The 16,826-nt window shown below is 35.7% G+C and overlaps 2 protein-coding genes and 2 pseudogenes across 19 annotated transcripts; 2 read left to right on the top strand and 2 right to left on the bottom strand.

Moving 5' to 3' along the window:
* Positions 1-2,203: 2,203 nt before the first annotated feature.
* Positions 2,204-7,982, top strand: LOC112764313 (uncharacterized). Of its 18 annotated transcripts, none has more exons than XM_072223301.1 (9): positions 2,276-2,497; positions 2,621-2,678; positions 2,762-2,864; positions 2,944-3,117; positions 4,147-4,184; positions 4,534-4,641; positions 5,033-5,113; positions 6,032-6,729; positions 7,239-7,982. In XM_072223301.1, the coding sequence occupies exons 8-9, from the start codon at positions 6,121-6,123 to the stop codon at positions 7,605-7,607; spliced, it is 978 nt and encodes a 325-aa protein (XP_072079402.1). In that variant the 5' UTR covers positions 2,276-2,497; positions 2,621-2,678; positions 2,762-2,864; positions 2,944-3,117; positions 4,147-4,184; positions 4,534-4,641; positions 5,033-5,113; positions 6,032-6,120; the 3' UTR covers positions 7,608-7,982. The 18 variants fall into 18 exon arrangements, with proteins under 18 accessions (XP_072079393.1, XP_072079402.1, XP_025665662.1 ...); XM_029294488.2 differs by having other exon boundaries at positions 2,289-2,497; positions 2,615-2,678; XM_072223293.1 differs by having other exon boundaries at positions 2,289-2,497; positions 2,615-2,678; positions 4,091-4,184.
* A 66-nt stretch (positions 7,983-8,048) lies between these two features.
* On the bottom strand, positions 8,049-10,541 carry LOC112764316 (uncharacterized). Its single transcript, XM_025809881.3, has 9 exons — positions 10,316-10,541; positions 10,108-10,241; positions 9,916-9,994; positions 9,604-9,686; positions 9,364-9,402; positions 9,100-9,170; positions 8,901-9,015; positions 8,680-8,782; positions 8,049-8,365 (listed from the first exon to the last, which is right to left on the bottom strand). Exons 1-8 carry the CDS (start codon positions 10,359-10,361, stop codon positions 8,708-8,710), a joined length of 642 nt encoding a protein of 213 aa, XP_025665666.1. The 5' UTR covers positions 10,362-10,541; the 3' UTR covers positions 8,049-8,365; positions 8,680-8,707.
* Positions 10,542-10,661: 120 nt separating this feature from the next.
* On the top strand, positions 10,662-13,276 carry LOC112764317 (protein BUNDLE SHEATH DEFECTIVE 2, chloroplastic-like; annotated as a pseudogene).
* Positions 13,277-13,516: 240 nt separating this feature from the next.
* On the bottom strand, positions 13,517-15,758 carry LOC112764314 (heme oxygenase 1, chloroplastic-like; annotated as a pseudogene).
* Positions 15,759-16,826: the final 1,068 nt, after the last annotated feature.

Here is a 16,826-nt window from a genome sequence, read left to right as displayed (position 1 = left end):
GGAGAGATTGTCCTGTTCTATTAATCAGCAAGTTGATAAGGGCGTGTGGAAGCCAGTTGCGGTTTCTAGAGGGGGTCCAAGAATTTCTCATTTGATGTTTGCCGATGATTTGCTTCTTTTCTGTAAAGCTGAAAAACAGCAAGTTCAAACTGTAATGGTAGCTTTGGAAAATTTCTGCAGAGCCTCTGGGATGAAGGTTAATGTGGAAAAATCTAAAGCGCTATGCTCCAAGAAAAGAGATTTTCACTGGAGTCTCCTCCATCAGATTCGTTCAGAACTTGGGCAAGTATTTAGGGGTGAACCTTAATCACTCTCGGGTGACACGCGCAACTTTCAACGATGTTTTGGACAAGATTCGGGGAAGGCTAGCCAGCTGGAAAGGAAGATTGCTTAATAAGGCAGGCAGACTCTGTTTGCTCAACTCGATAGTGACTGCGATTCCTACTTATCGCATGCAAGTATCTCTCTTCCCTAAAGGGGTAACTAATAAGATAGAATCCATGATGCGAAACTTTCTATGGAAGGGTCAAGCTGATGGTAGAGGCCTGAATCTAGTTAACTGGAAAGTGTTGGTCACTCCTAAGAAGTTTGGAGGTCTGGGAATTAGAGATCCCTTTTGTGCCGTGCCAATATTGCTCTCCTTGGAAAACTAGTTTGGCAACTTTTTCACCATCCCAACAAGCTATGGGTTCAACTGTTGACGGAGAAATACCATTCTTCTAAGGATGATTATTTTAGTCGGTCTCGAGGAAGTGGATCTTATGTTTGGAAGAGTATATGTCGAGCTTGGGATATCCTAAAGGAAGGTTTTAGTTGGTGCATTGGGGATTTGGAACAGAACTTTTGGTTTTCTAAATGGAGAAGAGAGGGGCGACTGTGTCAGGAGATGGATTATATTCACATTTCTGATTCGGATCTCAGGATCTTGGACCTTTGGTCATCTGGACAGTGGAACCTTGAGAATATCTATTCTCCTCTGAATCAGTCTCTGCAGAGCAACATTAATTCTTACAACCCAGATGTTCAAGCTGGTTCAGAGGTCGGTTGGTGTTGGACTGGTGCGGCCTCAAAGGTTTATGATGCTCATAGTGGTTATTTATGGCTCAGTAAGAAGATGTTTAGTTGGGAGGATAGGGGTAATTGGCTTTGGCTTTGGCGTCAACATGTTCCAGAAAAGCACAAATTTTTTGGCCTGGCTATGTCTTCGGGAGGTTCTTCCTACTGCTGCATTTCGTTTTAGAAGGGGCATTTCGCACACGGATAGCTGTCCACGATGTTTCTCAAGTCAGGAGTCGGTTTTACATTGTATTCGGGATTGTCCAAAAGCCCAACTTGTTTGGCAAGCTTTAGGGATCTCCGCTCAACCAGTGGATTTGATGAGTTGGTTCTTACATAATAGCAAACAGCGCCCCTTTAGATTCTTTTCTGGTCTCTGGTGGATTTGGTGTTCGAGAAACAACGAGATCTTTCATCCTCACGAGCATTGGACCACAGATAAGGTGATTGGTATGGCTTTGTCCTTAGAAAAGGAGCTCCGAAATATTTTTGAGTTGCAACGACTATCTATCCCCTCAACCATTAGTGGCTCTTGGATTCCCCCCTCAGTGGGTACCTTTAAGATTAATTGTGATGCTAGCTATCCTGGCAGTGGTGCTCAAGTTGGTTTTGCTTGTGTTAGCAGAGATTGGAAGGGAAGGTGGCAACGAGGCTGTCTGGGAACAATTGAGAGTCGTAGCATTTTGCAAGGAGAGTTGTTTGCTATTTGGAGAGGCTTTCTTTTAGCATGGGACTCGGGACAAAGAGACATTATATGTGAGACAGACTGTGTGGAGGCTTTCACTATTGTCAATAATTTACAAGATTGCTCTGGGTTTACTGATCCTTTGGTGTTAAAAATCCGAGATATCATGTCTTGGAAATGGCGTGCTGATCTTCGGTTGATCTTGAGAGATGTAAATACAGTAGCAGACATCATGGCAAAGACTGCAATGAGGACTATTTCTCCCCAAGTGGAGCTTCCATTGCCTTGGAAGGAGTTTAAGAGTAGTATTCAGCGGGACTACTTTTCTTAAGCAGTTTCTTATTTTTTTTTTTTTTTTTTTTTTCTTTCTTAGTTTTTGTTTATTTTTCTTTTAAGTCACAAAAAAAAAAAAATCACTACAAAATAAAAAAGTTAAAATGGCATGGAGATTAAGGCGGTTTTAAAGAACCGCCATATTATCGAGTCATTATGGCAATTTTTCCTACTGCCTTAGATGGTTTTATATATTTTGGCGGTTCTGATGATTATGGCGATTTTGAACCGCCGTTTTCACGCACATATAAAAAGAGAAAAATTGCAATCCCTGGCTCATTCAACGCCGTTCTTCCTTTTAGCTAGGGCTTCTATCCTCTCTGAACATACAACACTCTCATTTCCTCAATGTAAAGAAGCTCTCTGACAACGCCTTCTTCCTTCTAGGGCTTCTCCTCTCTTCGCCGGTTGCGATCTCTCCAGGTACCTCTCCTTCTCAAGTTAAACCGAAACCGAAACCGAAATGCTGTTTTCGTACATAGAGAAGCCGAAATCGAAACTGATGCTGTTTTATTTTGTTTTTTCTTTTGTGCTGTGGAGACGAAGATTCCGGCGAGAGGCAAGGCTCTGGTGGCTACTGACCTCAGCATTTCGATTCCAGAAGGCACCGATTTCTTTGTTTTTGTTTGGGTTAGGATTTCAAAATTGCTTTTGGTGCTGATTTTTGGGGTTTTTGTTTCTCTGCAGCTCTGTTAGGGATTTTTGGCTCTTCCGATGAAGCATTGGATTGACGTTGGTGCGGGGGTGATTGACGACGATCTCAGGTCTTCTTTCGCTTACTTCTATTAAGGTGTTTCTCTCTCTCTCTCTGAACTCAGATCTTCTATTGCTTACTTCTATTAAGGTGTTTCTTTGATCTCTGATCTCAGATCTCAGATCTCAGAAAAACCTTGCCATCGATGTGTTGTTGACTGGGATTAGACTCTTGCTTACCGGTTGCGGCCTTGCCTTCAGTTACAGGGCAAGCAAGCAACTTGTGTGGATCACGCTCATGCAACACATGAAATTTAGCTTCATTTCGATACTGTGTTTGAAAGTTCAGTGTATGCCCGTATTTCCTTTTCACAAATATCAAAATTATTGGCTAACCTATCTTCATATTCCCTTAAAAAAGGGAAAAAAAGTTCTTCTAAGTTATAATACAGACCTATAATGGATAAGGAAAGAGGGTGTTTTTAGTGTGGAAGTGATTTGAATTATTTGTGTGCTAATACAGACAGAGAGCTCACTGAACTTTTATTCATTATTATTGATTGATGTTTGTGTGCCTTGTAAGGCTGGCATCTCATTATTCAAACTATTAGTTTATCCGCCTCTTTTGCCTAGTTAAATAGTTACTTTATTTAGCATATAATAATTATCTATAGTAGTAGAACTACAATTACAACCAAGTTGCCTGCATGTTCAATGGCTCAAATTGATTAATCATTTCAAAAAATGTTAGGAGATAATAGTTTTAGTGTAAAATAGAAGATAATTGGCTAATATTAATTCAAATGTAAAGTAAAAACAAAGAAAAAGTATTAGTCTAGTCATCCAAAATTTTTTTATGTGACTTACTCTTTTTTCCTTTTGCTATTGCTTCTATTAATACGTGGACTGTGGTTCTGGAAAATGAAAACTTGGTAAGAGTTAGAACAAAATTGATTATGGATGGTCGTGGTTTATATGTAAAAGAAGATTTTTTCTTTGAGAAAAAATTCACCACTTTTTTGTTATTTTGATGTGTGTATTGGACACTGGTTGAGCTGTTTCTTTGATTTTGGACTTGCTTCTTAGGCACTTAGAACCATTTTGTTTTGCAGTTTGGGAACTAGTTTATGAGGCAATAACTGAACTATGTTTGCTTTGTTTTGCTTACTTCTATTTAGTTCTCTTTATTTCTCAAGCAAAAGGAAGCAACTCAAGTAGTGTAAAGGTGTTATTCAAATTGTGTGTGTTTTTTCTTCTGAAGTTGATATGTTTTGCTACTCAATTTTGTCATGCGTTGTTGAAATATGAGTGATTATGTTGCAGTTTGTGTAGTATGTTGCAGTTTGTGATATCCAACTATATTTAACTCAATTTTGTAGAATTCTGCACTCAAGGTTCATATCTTCTTCATTATTAGGTAACTTTCTTTTTCCTCTGCTAAATTATTCTGAGTATGCTTCTCTGTCTTGACTCTTGACCTTAAAGGGTAATCAAATATCTTTTCTTTTTGTGCTGTGTTTTACTTCCTGGTGTTTAATTTTGAACTTGTTTGAGGAAAGACACTCATATACATACATACACACACAGATGGTTATCATTTCTAGTAGTTGTTTGTTGTGTTTGTTGCTGTATCAATGAAAACCTAACCTTCTGTTTCCCTTCAAACTTAACCACCTGAACATATCATACCATAATGCTTGACAATTTGCAATAGTGAACGACTTATTGCAACTTTTCTGTTTGTTCTATTTTTCATTTTTCTGCAGGAGGACTTTGATGAATTCAGCGATGTTGATGAACTATACAGCTCATTGCCTTTAGATAAGGTGGAGACTCTTGAAGATCTTGTTACAATCCCCCCTGGCCTATCTAAGGTATTTGTTTGCTCACGATTGTTTTGTTGCAAGTATACAAGGGATCATTTAGTAATACATATTGAAGCATATGTAGATTCAATTTACCACATTGGGTCATTGATTAATTTTTCACGGCAAATTTTGCTGGATTCCTTGCTGGGCTATGCAGTTTATGATGGTAATGTATTATAGAAGTCTAACATTTAATTGATGGGTGATGCGGATTTTAATTTCGGAAGTGGTTAACTCTTTACAAGATACCCTCCATGAACCTCTTAATTGTGGGAGTCTAATGCACTGAGTTATCCTGTTTTTATTGGTTATTTTGACCCTAGGTTCCTATAACATTCTCTTTAACTTGTAAGAACAATTCCTTTTGGAACTCCTGATTTGTTTTGTTTTCTGGTAGGCTACTCCTAGTCTCAGCTTGAAGAATACTTTGGCTGTTTCAGCATCACAATCAGCATCAGCATCTGCCTCACAAACATCTGTATGTATTTCATGTTTATATTTATATGGAAGGATGCAGGAGTCAATGTTGTTGATATGAAAACATAAGAATGGTTTTCAGAAACCTTTTGAGGGATTATATGTTAGGATGTTATTTTTTTCATCCCATAAAAAAAGGGCTATCCCGTTCTTTTTATGTGGCCTATAAGCAATTTTGATGATGTGATCTTAAAGCATCTGTCTAATTAAGAGTAATAGTAGTTAAGATTTTCAGATAATTATTGGTATCTCACCTAGTGGGTGTAGAAACAAGCGTGCATCTGCCATTTTAGTATGTAGTACCTAACATTAAAAACTTTTTTTTTTGTTATTGGAGTGGAGATTTCTTTTGCCAGTTTCCTTTTTAACCCAAAAAATGAATCACATAACATGTTGGGCCCAATCCAAACAATCTGAAAATTCAATCGTGGACTCTCTTCAAAGCATTACTAAATTTCATTCAAATTGGGCTAAGAGAAATAGAGATATTTAGCCAAATACAACACCAAAAAATAAAAGATTGTGGATTTAGTTTATGTCTTGTTTAAATTGTACTTTATGAGAAGTCCTTATAGGTATGCCGTTTCGCTATAAGTCCTTTGTTCACTTATTTATGTCTACCTACCCCATTTTAGCATTGGTAAAAGTGTAAATCCTTATTTCAAACCACAAATATATGTGCATCAATATACTAATTATCTAAATTAAGTTAAATATATTTAGATATAATATATCTATCTATATTTCATCTGTCAAACACAATTTTATGTTTCCGTATCCCTATCTCTATCTCCTGAAATAAACAGAGCCTAATTGTCATTTACTTACTTAATACCCAAAAAAAAAAAAAAGATTTGGATCCTGTATTTTGCTGACACTCTTGTTCTTCTTCACTACTCACCGAGTCATCATTGATCAGGTTGAAACTATCACATTCTCCCGTTCGCAGATCGAAATCTAAAAGATCCCATCTTTCACGAACCTGAATTATATCCATTCTCGTTTCCAATGCCAAATGCCTGGAAAAGAGACAAACCCACGAGGCTACTCTCCCCAAAGTTCCTCTTTTTACTCTTCTCCTCCACACTCATCCTCATCTTCATCTTCCTCTCCTCTTCTCGCCCCTCCAGCCCTAACCCTAACCCTAACTACTTCGCCCTCAACAATCGCCTCTCGTTTCATGCAATCTCCCCCTTTGACTGCTTCAATTCCCCACAGGCCCACCCTGTTATCGCTAGCACCGTCGAAGGGGTTCGCTACCCATTCCTCTTCTCACTCTCCGATTTTGGAACCCTTCCCGATAAGCCCCACAAGAACATCGTCAGGATCCTCAAAGGTAAGCCCTTTCGGAAGCCCGACATATCCGTGACGGTTCAGGACATTCTGGAGAAGGCCAATACCGAAGGGAGAGATGGCTTTTTCGTCGACGTGGGTGCCAATGTCGGCATGGCCACCTTCGCCGCTTCGGCTATGGGCTTCCCGGTCTTGGCCTTTGAGCCCATCTTTGAGAACTTGCAGAAGATCTGTGAAGGGATTTTCTTCAACAGGGTGACCAATTTGGTTACGTTGTTTGAGGCTGCCGCTTCTGATCGGCTTGGTAACGTTACGGTTCACAAGGTGCTATTTTATTTTTAAATGTAATTTTGTTGCTTGAATTCAATTTTGGTTCCTGTATTTGGCGTTGATTTATTTGTTTAGTTGTTTACTTGAGCTATAATTGTTGAAGGCTGATACTAATATAATAGCTCAGAAAATAATCCTTTAGGTGTAGGGTGAATTTTGGAGAGTAGAGTAGGAAATTGCAGCTAATGAGGATAATTGAAGAGCTCAATTGTGTCGCATTTACTCTCTAAAAGTGTAAAGTAATTAGAGTGGTTAATGTATATCAGGAGTTAGTTTGAGCTTAGTAACTACACTAATTACTAATGGAAATTGAAAATGCAACTGTGAAGTTTTACATGTTAATCCTATGTCTTATGTAATCATAATTAATGGTGATGTCTCAGGGTTGCTTCTAGTTTAGTCATAGGAAGCAATGAGTGATATTTCAGTTATAGTCATTAGTTTATGTTGAAATAGATTGCGAGTTCTGATGAGATCAAATTTTCTTTTACTTGATTCATCAGTTGGTTGGTAGGCTGGACAACAGTGCTATCTCTGCCACAGGTGCAAAGTTGGCATTCAAGTCTAATGAAGAGGTTGCAATTCAAGTAAGGACTGTTCCTCTTGATGAAGTGATTCCGGAATCGGAGCGAGTGCTTCTGCTTAAAATAGATGTCCAAGGCTGGGAATATCATGTCCTCAAAGGAGCAACAAAGTTGCTCTCAAGAAAGGGAAGCCAAGCACCATATCTCATATATGAGGAAGACGAGCGTTTGTTAGAGGCCAGCAATAGCACTTCCAAAGAGATCCGAGACTTCCTAAGTAGTGTGGGTTATAATGATTGCACCAAGCATGGCACGGATGCACACTGCACCAAGAAGGATGTAAGATGATTGATTGTGTAATTTTTAGTTTTCAGATTTGCAGCAGCACCTTGATGGAAAACCAAGTCATTGCTCTTTTTCTGGAAAAGCTACTTCTTGAATGGTGAATTTGATTAGAGATGCTGATGGAAAGAAGTTAAGATGGGAGGCAAAACTACGCCGCCAACGGCAAACTCGGTAGTTACTTGATATCACACGAAAGTATATCTCTCTGTAGAAATTGGGAGGGAATATGTTCTAGACATGAAATTCTCGTGATTCTTGTGTACATTAATATATCTGTGGGTGTCTTTGAGGCTTGTATCCTAGATTTTAAATGTGAGCACTGAGCAGTGATTTCCAGCTACAATTTTTTTTAAATAGAAATTCAAATTTTCATTGAAATCTATTTATAACAGGTTCATACATCAGTCTATGAAAAGGATTTAAAAATTAAAATTCATGATATCATTTTTGGTGTCATAAAACAATATGGACGTATAAATTATAGAGTGAACCTATCATCTGTAGCAGCCAACAGAACAGAATCTATACATAGGTATTGTGTACGTTATTCGATACACCTTCTATGATGGCAAATAGCCAAATACAATTGATCAATATCAATGGAAACCGAAAGTATCCACATATGTTCCAACAAGACTCCAGAATATTATTGAACGAATTTTATCTTCTTGGTCAACATTGAATGAATTCTTTAGCTTCAATTTGTGTGCAATTTGAATCAACAGAGAGCAATGTGCAGGAGTAACAGGAACTCTTAATATCTGCAATACAAACACCAATATTCTTATCTTCAGAAGCCTTTTTACAAGGACCATACTCACCATAAGATTTCTATGGTTTCCGAGGCATCCTAATTTTAAAAACATTTACACTTAGGAAATTTTAGAACCCTTTTGTTCTATGGTGTCATGATCAAATACCATTTTGTGCAGGCATAGATGCTACATATACAAAAATTCTGTTGATAAATAACATGTTTTACATTTTCACAAGTGCCATGTAACTTGTGGGTTGTGGCAAACCAATTTGGTAACTACAGCTTTGTGGTAATAAATACAGAATATGGGATTGATACCTGAGGATCTAATCACACAGCTAGCTCTTTAGGATTCTTTTGGACCACTACTTTTTGAAGGTCCTGCTCTTTCCACCATAACATCATAAAGCTGCTTCCCATTCTGCTTGTCATACACAATAAATCATCAAGAAACAGTAAACATGAAGAAAATGTTGAATCTGAAAATAAATATAAAATTTAAGTAGCTGGAAATGATTTCCTATATTTATTATACTTACAAAGATTATTGGGAAGAAATGAATTTGTCGCTCAGGCTTTGTTTGTGTCTCCTTGAAGTAGACTAAAATAGGGAAGTTAGGCCACCAGAATTCCCAATTAACAAATGTTGAGTACCTGAACAGCAAATAAAAGCAGGGTTTTCATTCATGCTACTGCTCTGAAACTCCAATTGGTATATACAATAAATTTGATTCTTACTTCCAGCGGTTTTTTCCTCCCACAAATGCATTTTCTCCTGATTCCTCAAGCTGGTCACCTATCCTTACTTCCTAAACCATAAATTTTCTCTCACTCATATATACATAATTAAAACTACAAAATCAAAAAGCATCAACAATACATTTAGATGAAGACAAGATCACAGAAATAATATGCAGATTAAGTTATACATTATGATTATATTGACTAAAAATGAATGGCTATTTGATTTTGACAGAAGCGAGAGGCGAGAAGGCAACAAACCAGAGCCTCATCACCAAAGACGAATCTCACTCTAGTGGCCTGAGGGAAAGACAAATAATAAAAGAAAAAGTCAGCTGCCAAAAATGGAATGGAAAAGATGATACATATTGTAGTAATCAGAGTGGTAAAAAAGCAGCTAAGAAAATGATACAGCTTCTTTGAAACAAAGTACTTATATCGTTATGCAAGTTTGTGAGACCCTCTTTATTACACCACCATTTACTGATAAATAATAGTTACCTGAACCAAGAGAAGCAATCCAAGAAGGCCAACAGGAACTGCAGGTACCAAATTCTCTGTATAGGCCAACCCACCAGCAACTCCTGATAGTACAATTTTGAGTCAAACAGTAATCTAGGGAGAAATTGAATTGGCTCATTTAAGTAATGGTAAAAGTAGTTTGCAAGATATGCTTCCCTTTCATTCCTCTAGATTTTAATCCACCTTGCTTCCAAGAACATATGCACATTCAACTCGTTATGCCATCCACCATAAAATTATGTGCTTAAAACACATACAAATAAAGAATGAGAAGAAGTAACAAGTATCTACCAAGTAGCACAATTGGAATCCTATAATCTGGTTCTGGAACCACTGTTTCTCTGGTCCTACTCTTCACCCTCCTTCCAAGCTGTCAACGAAAGAAAATTCACCACAGACCACAGCTAGAATTCAATAGTTCATGTTATCTCAATTACATGCAAGAAAATTAACATAAGAGCCATAGAAGGGTGAAGCAGTAACCAGTGAGTTAACAACTAAACGGTTTCCATGGTTGTTAATAGCTATTTGTGTCCCACAGAAACTTGGATTACACAAAACTTGTCCGCCAAATGAAGTCCTGAAAGCACTCAACTTTCCAATCTCTTCCCTCCTCCCTGAAACAAACACATAAGACATTTAACTGAAAAGGGAAATGAAATCTTGAAAACAAACCAGGGATTATGCTTACTATGGATCGGAAAAAAGCTGTGTAGAGACAACAGAGTGCTCGCCATTTGTTTATGTTTCTCAAAACCGAAGTGTAGCAACAAGAGGAGTGTGTATAAAGTGGGGGTGAAGTGTGATTACCGTTATGCCAACCATTTTGTGTCATCAAAGTTGTCGTCTTTGGAGGTAAATCAGGTAATTGGAACATGCCCAAGGGCATTGAAGGAATAAAGGAATAAACTTTTACCTTACCCCACGAACTTGAGGGCCTTATCTCAGTTATCTGCTTCAACTCTGTTCTTTCGTTGCCACCAAGAAGTTGAGAACTGAGAAGAACTCACTCTCCTTCTTCGACCTTGAGATTTTGAATGGCGCACTCTCTTTGTTTTGCTCCTATTTGTTCCTTAAAGTCCTCGAACCGACCAGGTACCTTTAACTTTCTCTGTGAGTGTGCTTTCTCGTGTTTTGCTGGTTGTTGCAGTGTTTATGTAATTGAATGCGACTTCGTTTTACTTGAAATAGGAGTAGTTACTGGAAATTCGGTCGAAAAGCTTTTCCGATAACAGAAGCATGCCAGAATGCTAAAGCTCGAAAATTTCAGTCTTTGGAGGTTAAGGTGAGATTGAATTCAGTGTCCCATTTATAAAGTATGATGCTTTGTCTTTTCATTTGTTTTATATCATAAATGATAATTTGTTCGCAGCAGAGAGAGACCATTGGAGCTGAGCTTATCAGTTATTTGTGTTCAGTATTCAATCTTGTGATAATTAAATTTAACTGGCTGGGAGAAAGAAAACTTATTCAGCATTGAACTTTGTTGTTAGGGACCTTCATGACATTGGGCGATCAATTTCCATTCTTTGTCAAAATAGTGGAAATTCGTTAATTGTGAAGGGTTGAATTTCTATGAAAGGATTTTGGTCATTTGAATTTCATAAATTGATTCTTCAGGACATGAGTATATATTTAGTTTTTCTTGAAAAATTTGATGTGGTAGAGCATGTATCAAACGTCGCTAGTTTTCTATTTATTGTGTATTGCAATGCAAGCACCTTGAATTCCTTTCTGAGCTTGATTGAATACAGGCTGCGGAAGACAACAGTCAAACCACCACAAAAACAAAGACCATTGTTTGTCCTGACTGTGACGGAAATGGTAAGTGGAAATGTTGGATTAATTGCCTTTCTATGTTGGTTTTCCACTTTTTTATACTTTTCTTAATGAGTACCTTTATCTGGTTTCATATAGCAATTGCTAGTTTCATTTATCATCCCTTTTCCTCGACAAGTGTTTGGCAATAGTGATGGAAATCTGCACCAAATAATGATATTACCTTACAATGACAATGGTATGCTAGTTCTATTAGGGATCTTGTACATTTGGAAATGTGGTAGTGGCTCAGCCTTTATCATTTCATTCTCCATGTGACAAAGCAATTAATTAGCCTGGACATACCTTCACATAGTATTGGTAATCCATTGCCAATGATAGTCCTCTCCTTTTTGTATTAGTGCAGAATATTTATCATTCTTGATGATAAATCATGGTTTCTCACAATGCTTACTTGATGCCAGCTTCTCTTTCTTTTACTTTTTATTTTTAATTTTATATATATATATGTTGGTCACAATTAGAACAGATAGTTCTAATTTCTTGATAGGATGAGCTGGCAGATGTTTAAGTTTGTTCTTGATAGCGTTCCATTAGAAATATCTTCATTCATGTATAAATCTTTTGCACTGGTTTATTATGCTTTTGTTCTACTATCAGGTGCAATCTTATGCACTCAATGCAAAGGCACTGGAGTTAACTCGGTAGACCACTTCAATGGACAATTCAAAGCTGGTGGATTATGTTGGCTATGCAGGTAATTAGATCAAAATGTTCAAGTATGAGCATGTGTTCTGAGCTATTTTTTCTGTGGTATTTGTTTTTTTGCTATGCCATTATGTACTTGTATGTATCAATTTCCAATAGAAATATTGAGTGTATGTATAAACATCATTGTCGCTGCCACATCTTGCTTGCATCATGCGATTTCAGCAATACTGTAATAAGAGTCGGAGACTGAGAGACAGACTGAAATAAGTTTCAGTATTGTGTTTGGTGTAAAGTGGGAGACAGAGACTGAAATAAGAATGAAACTCTAATTTAATTTGTACAAAGGGTAAAGTTTGAATTAATTAATTGAAATGGAGGTATTTTAGATATAAAATGTTATTAAAGTTTCAGTCTCCGTCCCAAAAAATTTTAGTCTCCTGTGTCCCCACTGAAATTTTGGAGACAGAGACTGAAATTTTAGTATCAGTTTCTGGGCCAACAAACATGATACTGAGTCTCAGTCTTCCAGTCTCCGTCCCAGTACCTCAAAACAAACGCTACTTTAGTCTCAGTCTCTCTTCCAAATGCTACCTAATTGTGTTGGTATGGATTGCCTGTCCGACATGACTAATATACTTCTCGTATTTGTATGACTTCTCTTCCCCTCTTCATAACATTGTTGAAAATTTGGGTACGAAAAGCACTCAGAATATAATACTTTGTTCAAGTCTATTAAACATAATGGCAAATCTCTTCTTTGTTTGTGATTAGCTACAATGGAATCCTATCAAACATACATGTTTCTTGCAGGGGTAAAAAGGACATTTTGTGTGGAAATTGTAATGGGGCTGGCTTCATTGGTGGATTCATGAGCACATTTGATGATTAGAAGATTGCCTACATTGAATTTTTGAAGATTCCCCATGGCTAAAGGAAGAGAAAAGCAAGTTGGAATCCGTTTGTTCATTTTCTTTTTTGTTGTATGTGTGATCAATGTTATAGTACTCTGCAGCTGTGACAATAAGATTTTGTTTGAGTTCATGATTGTTCCTTGGTCGATTAAATAATCTTCAGGTTCTGTATAATTAGTATATGCAATTTGGAAGATGTTCAATTGATATTTGATAATCACTTTTCAATGTCAGACTAATAGTTTGAAGAAGTTTATTTTTCTTTTAAATGAATTTTTAAGCAAGTTTCAGTTTGGTTGGTTCCAACCAAAGGGATACTCAGTTAATCATAAAAAAGAACCTCATGTGCATAGTTAGCAAACCTATCTCTGCTTGAATTGAAAATTTAATAGCATATACTTCACAATCATCATAATATAAAGGATATTGTTGTTAGATACATTTCATAAAATGTTCTTAGCTTGCAGGGCAATGAATGCTCATTCTCAAAGTAATGCACCAGACAGACAATATTTAATTATATAATTATAATGACAGTACAACTCCAATATCTGAGTTACATGTTGCTTTTTGATTTCATTGGTATATTATTACAGGTGAAGATGGATCTCAGCCAATATTATGAATTTAAATCCTTAAGATAGTCATTGCATGTATTTACTTTCTGCAAATCGCACCAGATGGAAGCCGCGTGCACTGATGTGTCCTTCATTGTTATTCTGAGAGTGCATAAAGGTTATAAATGAACACATTATTTACAGAGGTATCATGGCAGCAGCGCCTATGATCGTGACAGTATCAAACGGAGAACCTTGCCTGACATCTTGAATGTTTTCTCCGTTTCAGCAAGACAACGATTCTTCTCTTCTTCAGTCCATCCCTGAGAAAATCACAAAGGAATCTATCAGAAAAACTGCACGGCAATGTAGTAAAAGGATTATGAGAGTTAAAGAAACTTACTTCAGTAACTTTGTTCAGCTTGTCCCTCACGTTCTGTAACAACTGGGAAAGGTTGCCATCCCATTTATAAAACTCTTAACTCTTTCTTGTTAAGCAACTTTTCAGCTACCTGCATTAGTGAAGATTAAGATGCAAGAAAATCTTGAGTACAGAACAGGTAAACTATCATATATTTTTTCAGTTTTTCTGCCAGATGTTTATAGTTTGAGATAGATTTAAAATGTATAGAAATATTACACCCGCTAAAGCTTTATATGCTGCTGTTATGAAAAGGATCAACCCTGCAGTGGTGGGATACCACACACATGCAGAATTTTGTTTAGTCTATTCTTCCTTATTTTAGTTTTAGTCTGCTACGTCTACATCCTTTATAATATACACTCTTTTGACACTAATATTTTCTTAACAATCAAACATATATTCTCTTTGTTTTGTTAATTAAAAAATAATTTAAATACAAAATAAATTAGTAGCAATCATATTTTTATACGAATATCAAGAATATTTGGTGTATAAATAGCATTTTTCTTTTAGTTTGGTCATTAATTGGAAGTGACATCATTTGAACCTTTGCCAACAGGTGAAATAAAAAATGTTATATATACATAAAAAATCATCCACCAAATCAATCAGTATATATGTGTATAATTACATGTATAGTTTCACTCATTTTTAATTTGTATTTTGTATTCCAATATGTATTTCATATGATTACGAGTGACTGATTTAGTGGCTATTTTTTGTGTATACCTAGCATGGTTGGGTTGAATTTCAAAGGCTAAGTGAAACAACATTACATCAGTACTATTGATTAATTACCAAGAATATAGCATAGAATATAACAGAACTATGCAGAGATATCTGCAACTTTGACATAAATGGAGTTTTACATGTATCTGATCTGTTACCTTTTTCCCAATCATTCTTCCACCGGCTGAATGTGCGAAGTAGATGTTGTAAAAGTGGCAGATAAAGGCTTGCTCGTCGCTCTCCGACAACTCCTTGAGATACTTGGCATAGTTAAGACCTGGTGAAGAAGGTTCTGGGATGGCATGACCTTCTTCCTTGAACCACTTCAAATCTTTTGCCAAATTTGCACACCTTTCCAACCCTGTGTTCCTGAATTCATCATCTGCACAAGGACATCAAGAGATTCAATCATGTAATAATCATAATCGGTCCTGCTAAGGAAACAATAAGAATGATTTTTTAATTTGAATCATAACGATTGTAACTAACATGAAGGGTAAAAAGCATGTTGATGATCTTCTCAAGAGTGTCAAAAACAACCATGCTATCCACAAGAAACTTGAGGTATCCATCAATGGTAGGGTCCCATTTGGAAACTGATCGCTCCTCAGGTTGCTTAGGTTGCTTCTCACCATCCCTAGCCTGCTCCCTTGTATGCATCTTCATAGACACAGACTTCAGTTCCTCCACAAACATCTTCCTGGGTGGAGCTTCAGACACACAAACAAACTCCATAGACATCCTTAACAATCACAAAACTTAAAGGATATTTGATTTTCAACTCTTGTTGAAGTTGCAATGAAATGAAAGAATGAGTGCACGGAACCTTTAAATAAGCCAAGGAATGGAATGTTGCACAAGTAACAGTTTTAATCTTCAACTAATTATATAATAATAATAACATTACTAATAATATAAATGTATTGTAAACCATGTAATATAAAACTGCGTGACGTTGAAATTGTTCTGACTAATGGGTATGTATATTAGCAAAGAATTTTTTTAATCAAATATGAATAGAAGTTTTTTATTTGATATTTTTGCGACTATGTTGGATATAATTTCTTTTAATTTTGTGCAATCTATATTGGTATCTATGATTGGAGGATCATATTTTATATTCTATATTTTATATCTTTAACTTCATCCTTATCAAGTTATCGGGTTTTTCTGCTCTCTATCATCCTTGAGCTTTAAATTTATCCGCTTATTTGTTTTATTTTAAATTTATTTCCTAGAATTTCTTTTCCTTAATTAACTTCATGAAAATCTGGGGGATTAAAAGGTTTAGGTACTTGTTGGCTTGTTGCATGTTTAGGTAAGAATATTTATTTGGGAATTGGGACAAAAGTCCTTTTCTTTTTTATTTTATTTTCCCCCTCCCTTGAGGGCTGAGGCCTTAATGACGTTTACAACTTTGTTAGATCTTTTTGTGCTGAAAATTGTTTTATACTTTTGCGCAAAAGTATAATTATCAAACTTGTGGAATAGTTTACTCATTCGCTTATTTAACTAAGTGCTAAAGGTTTAAATATTATTTTGTATATGTAATAATATATTAATTAATAAAAAATTTTAAATAAAATTTTAATTTATAATAAATTAATTTTTAATCTACTGAATTAAGAGATATTTAAGAAAAAAAATATCAAACTTACTAATTGTAATTCCTACTCCTTTTAAATACACATTTTGATTTTTTTAAACTACTTATTCTTTCTTATAAAATTAGTAGGCAAACTTTTCATCCCAACAAATTTAATGATTTTTTACTTTTAGTTTAATATTTTCATCTTTAATGCTTTTTTTTACTTTTCTTCATTTACCATAATTTACATCCCTTTAGTATGTTTATTAATATAAATTAAAATGAGTTTTTTTTCTCTCGTTAGTCTCTACTCTTAAAACATTCTTCTTGACTTTTAAGTATTCATTAATCATTTAAAAATATTATTGGTATACAAAAATTAGTCACTAAATAAGTAAATTTTTTAAATAAATAAATTAAATATTTTAATTATAAAATAAATAATTTGTAGTGTTTTTATCGATTTATATTGCCTTATCTCGTTTATAGTATAAATAAAATAA

This window comes from Arachis hypogaea, chromosome 17 (assembly GCF_003086295.3).
Source record: "Arachis hypogaea cultivar Tifrunner chromosome 17, arahy.Tifrunner.gnm2.J5K5, whole genome shotgun sequence".
NCBI classification, from domain to species: Eukaryota; Viridiplantae; Streptophyta; class Magnoliopsida; order Fabales; family Fabaceae; genus Arachis; species Arachis hypogaea.
The sequence above is the reverse complement of the archived record's forward strand: the minus strand, read 5'-3'. Positions and strand labels throughout refer to the sequence as shown.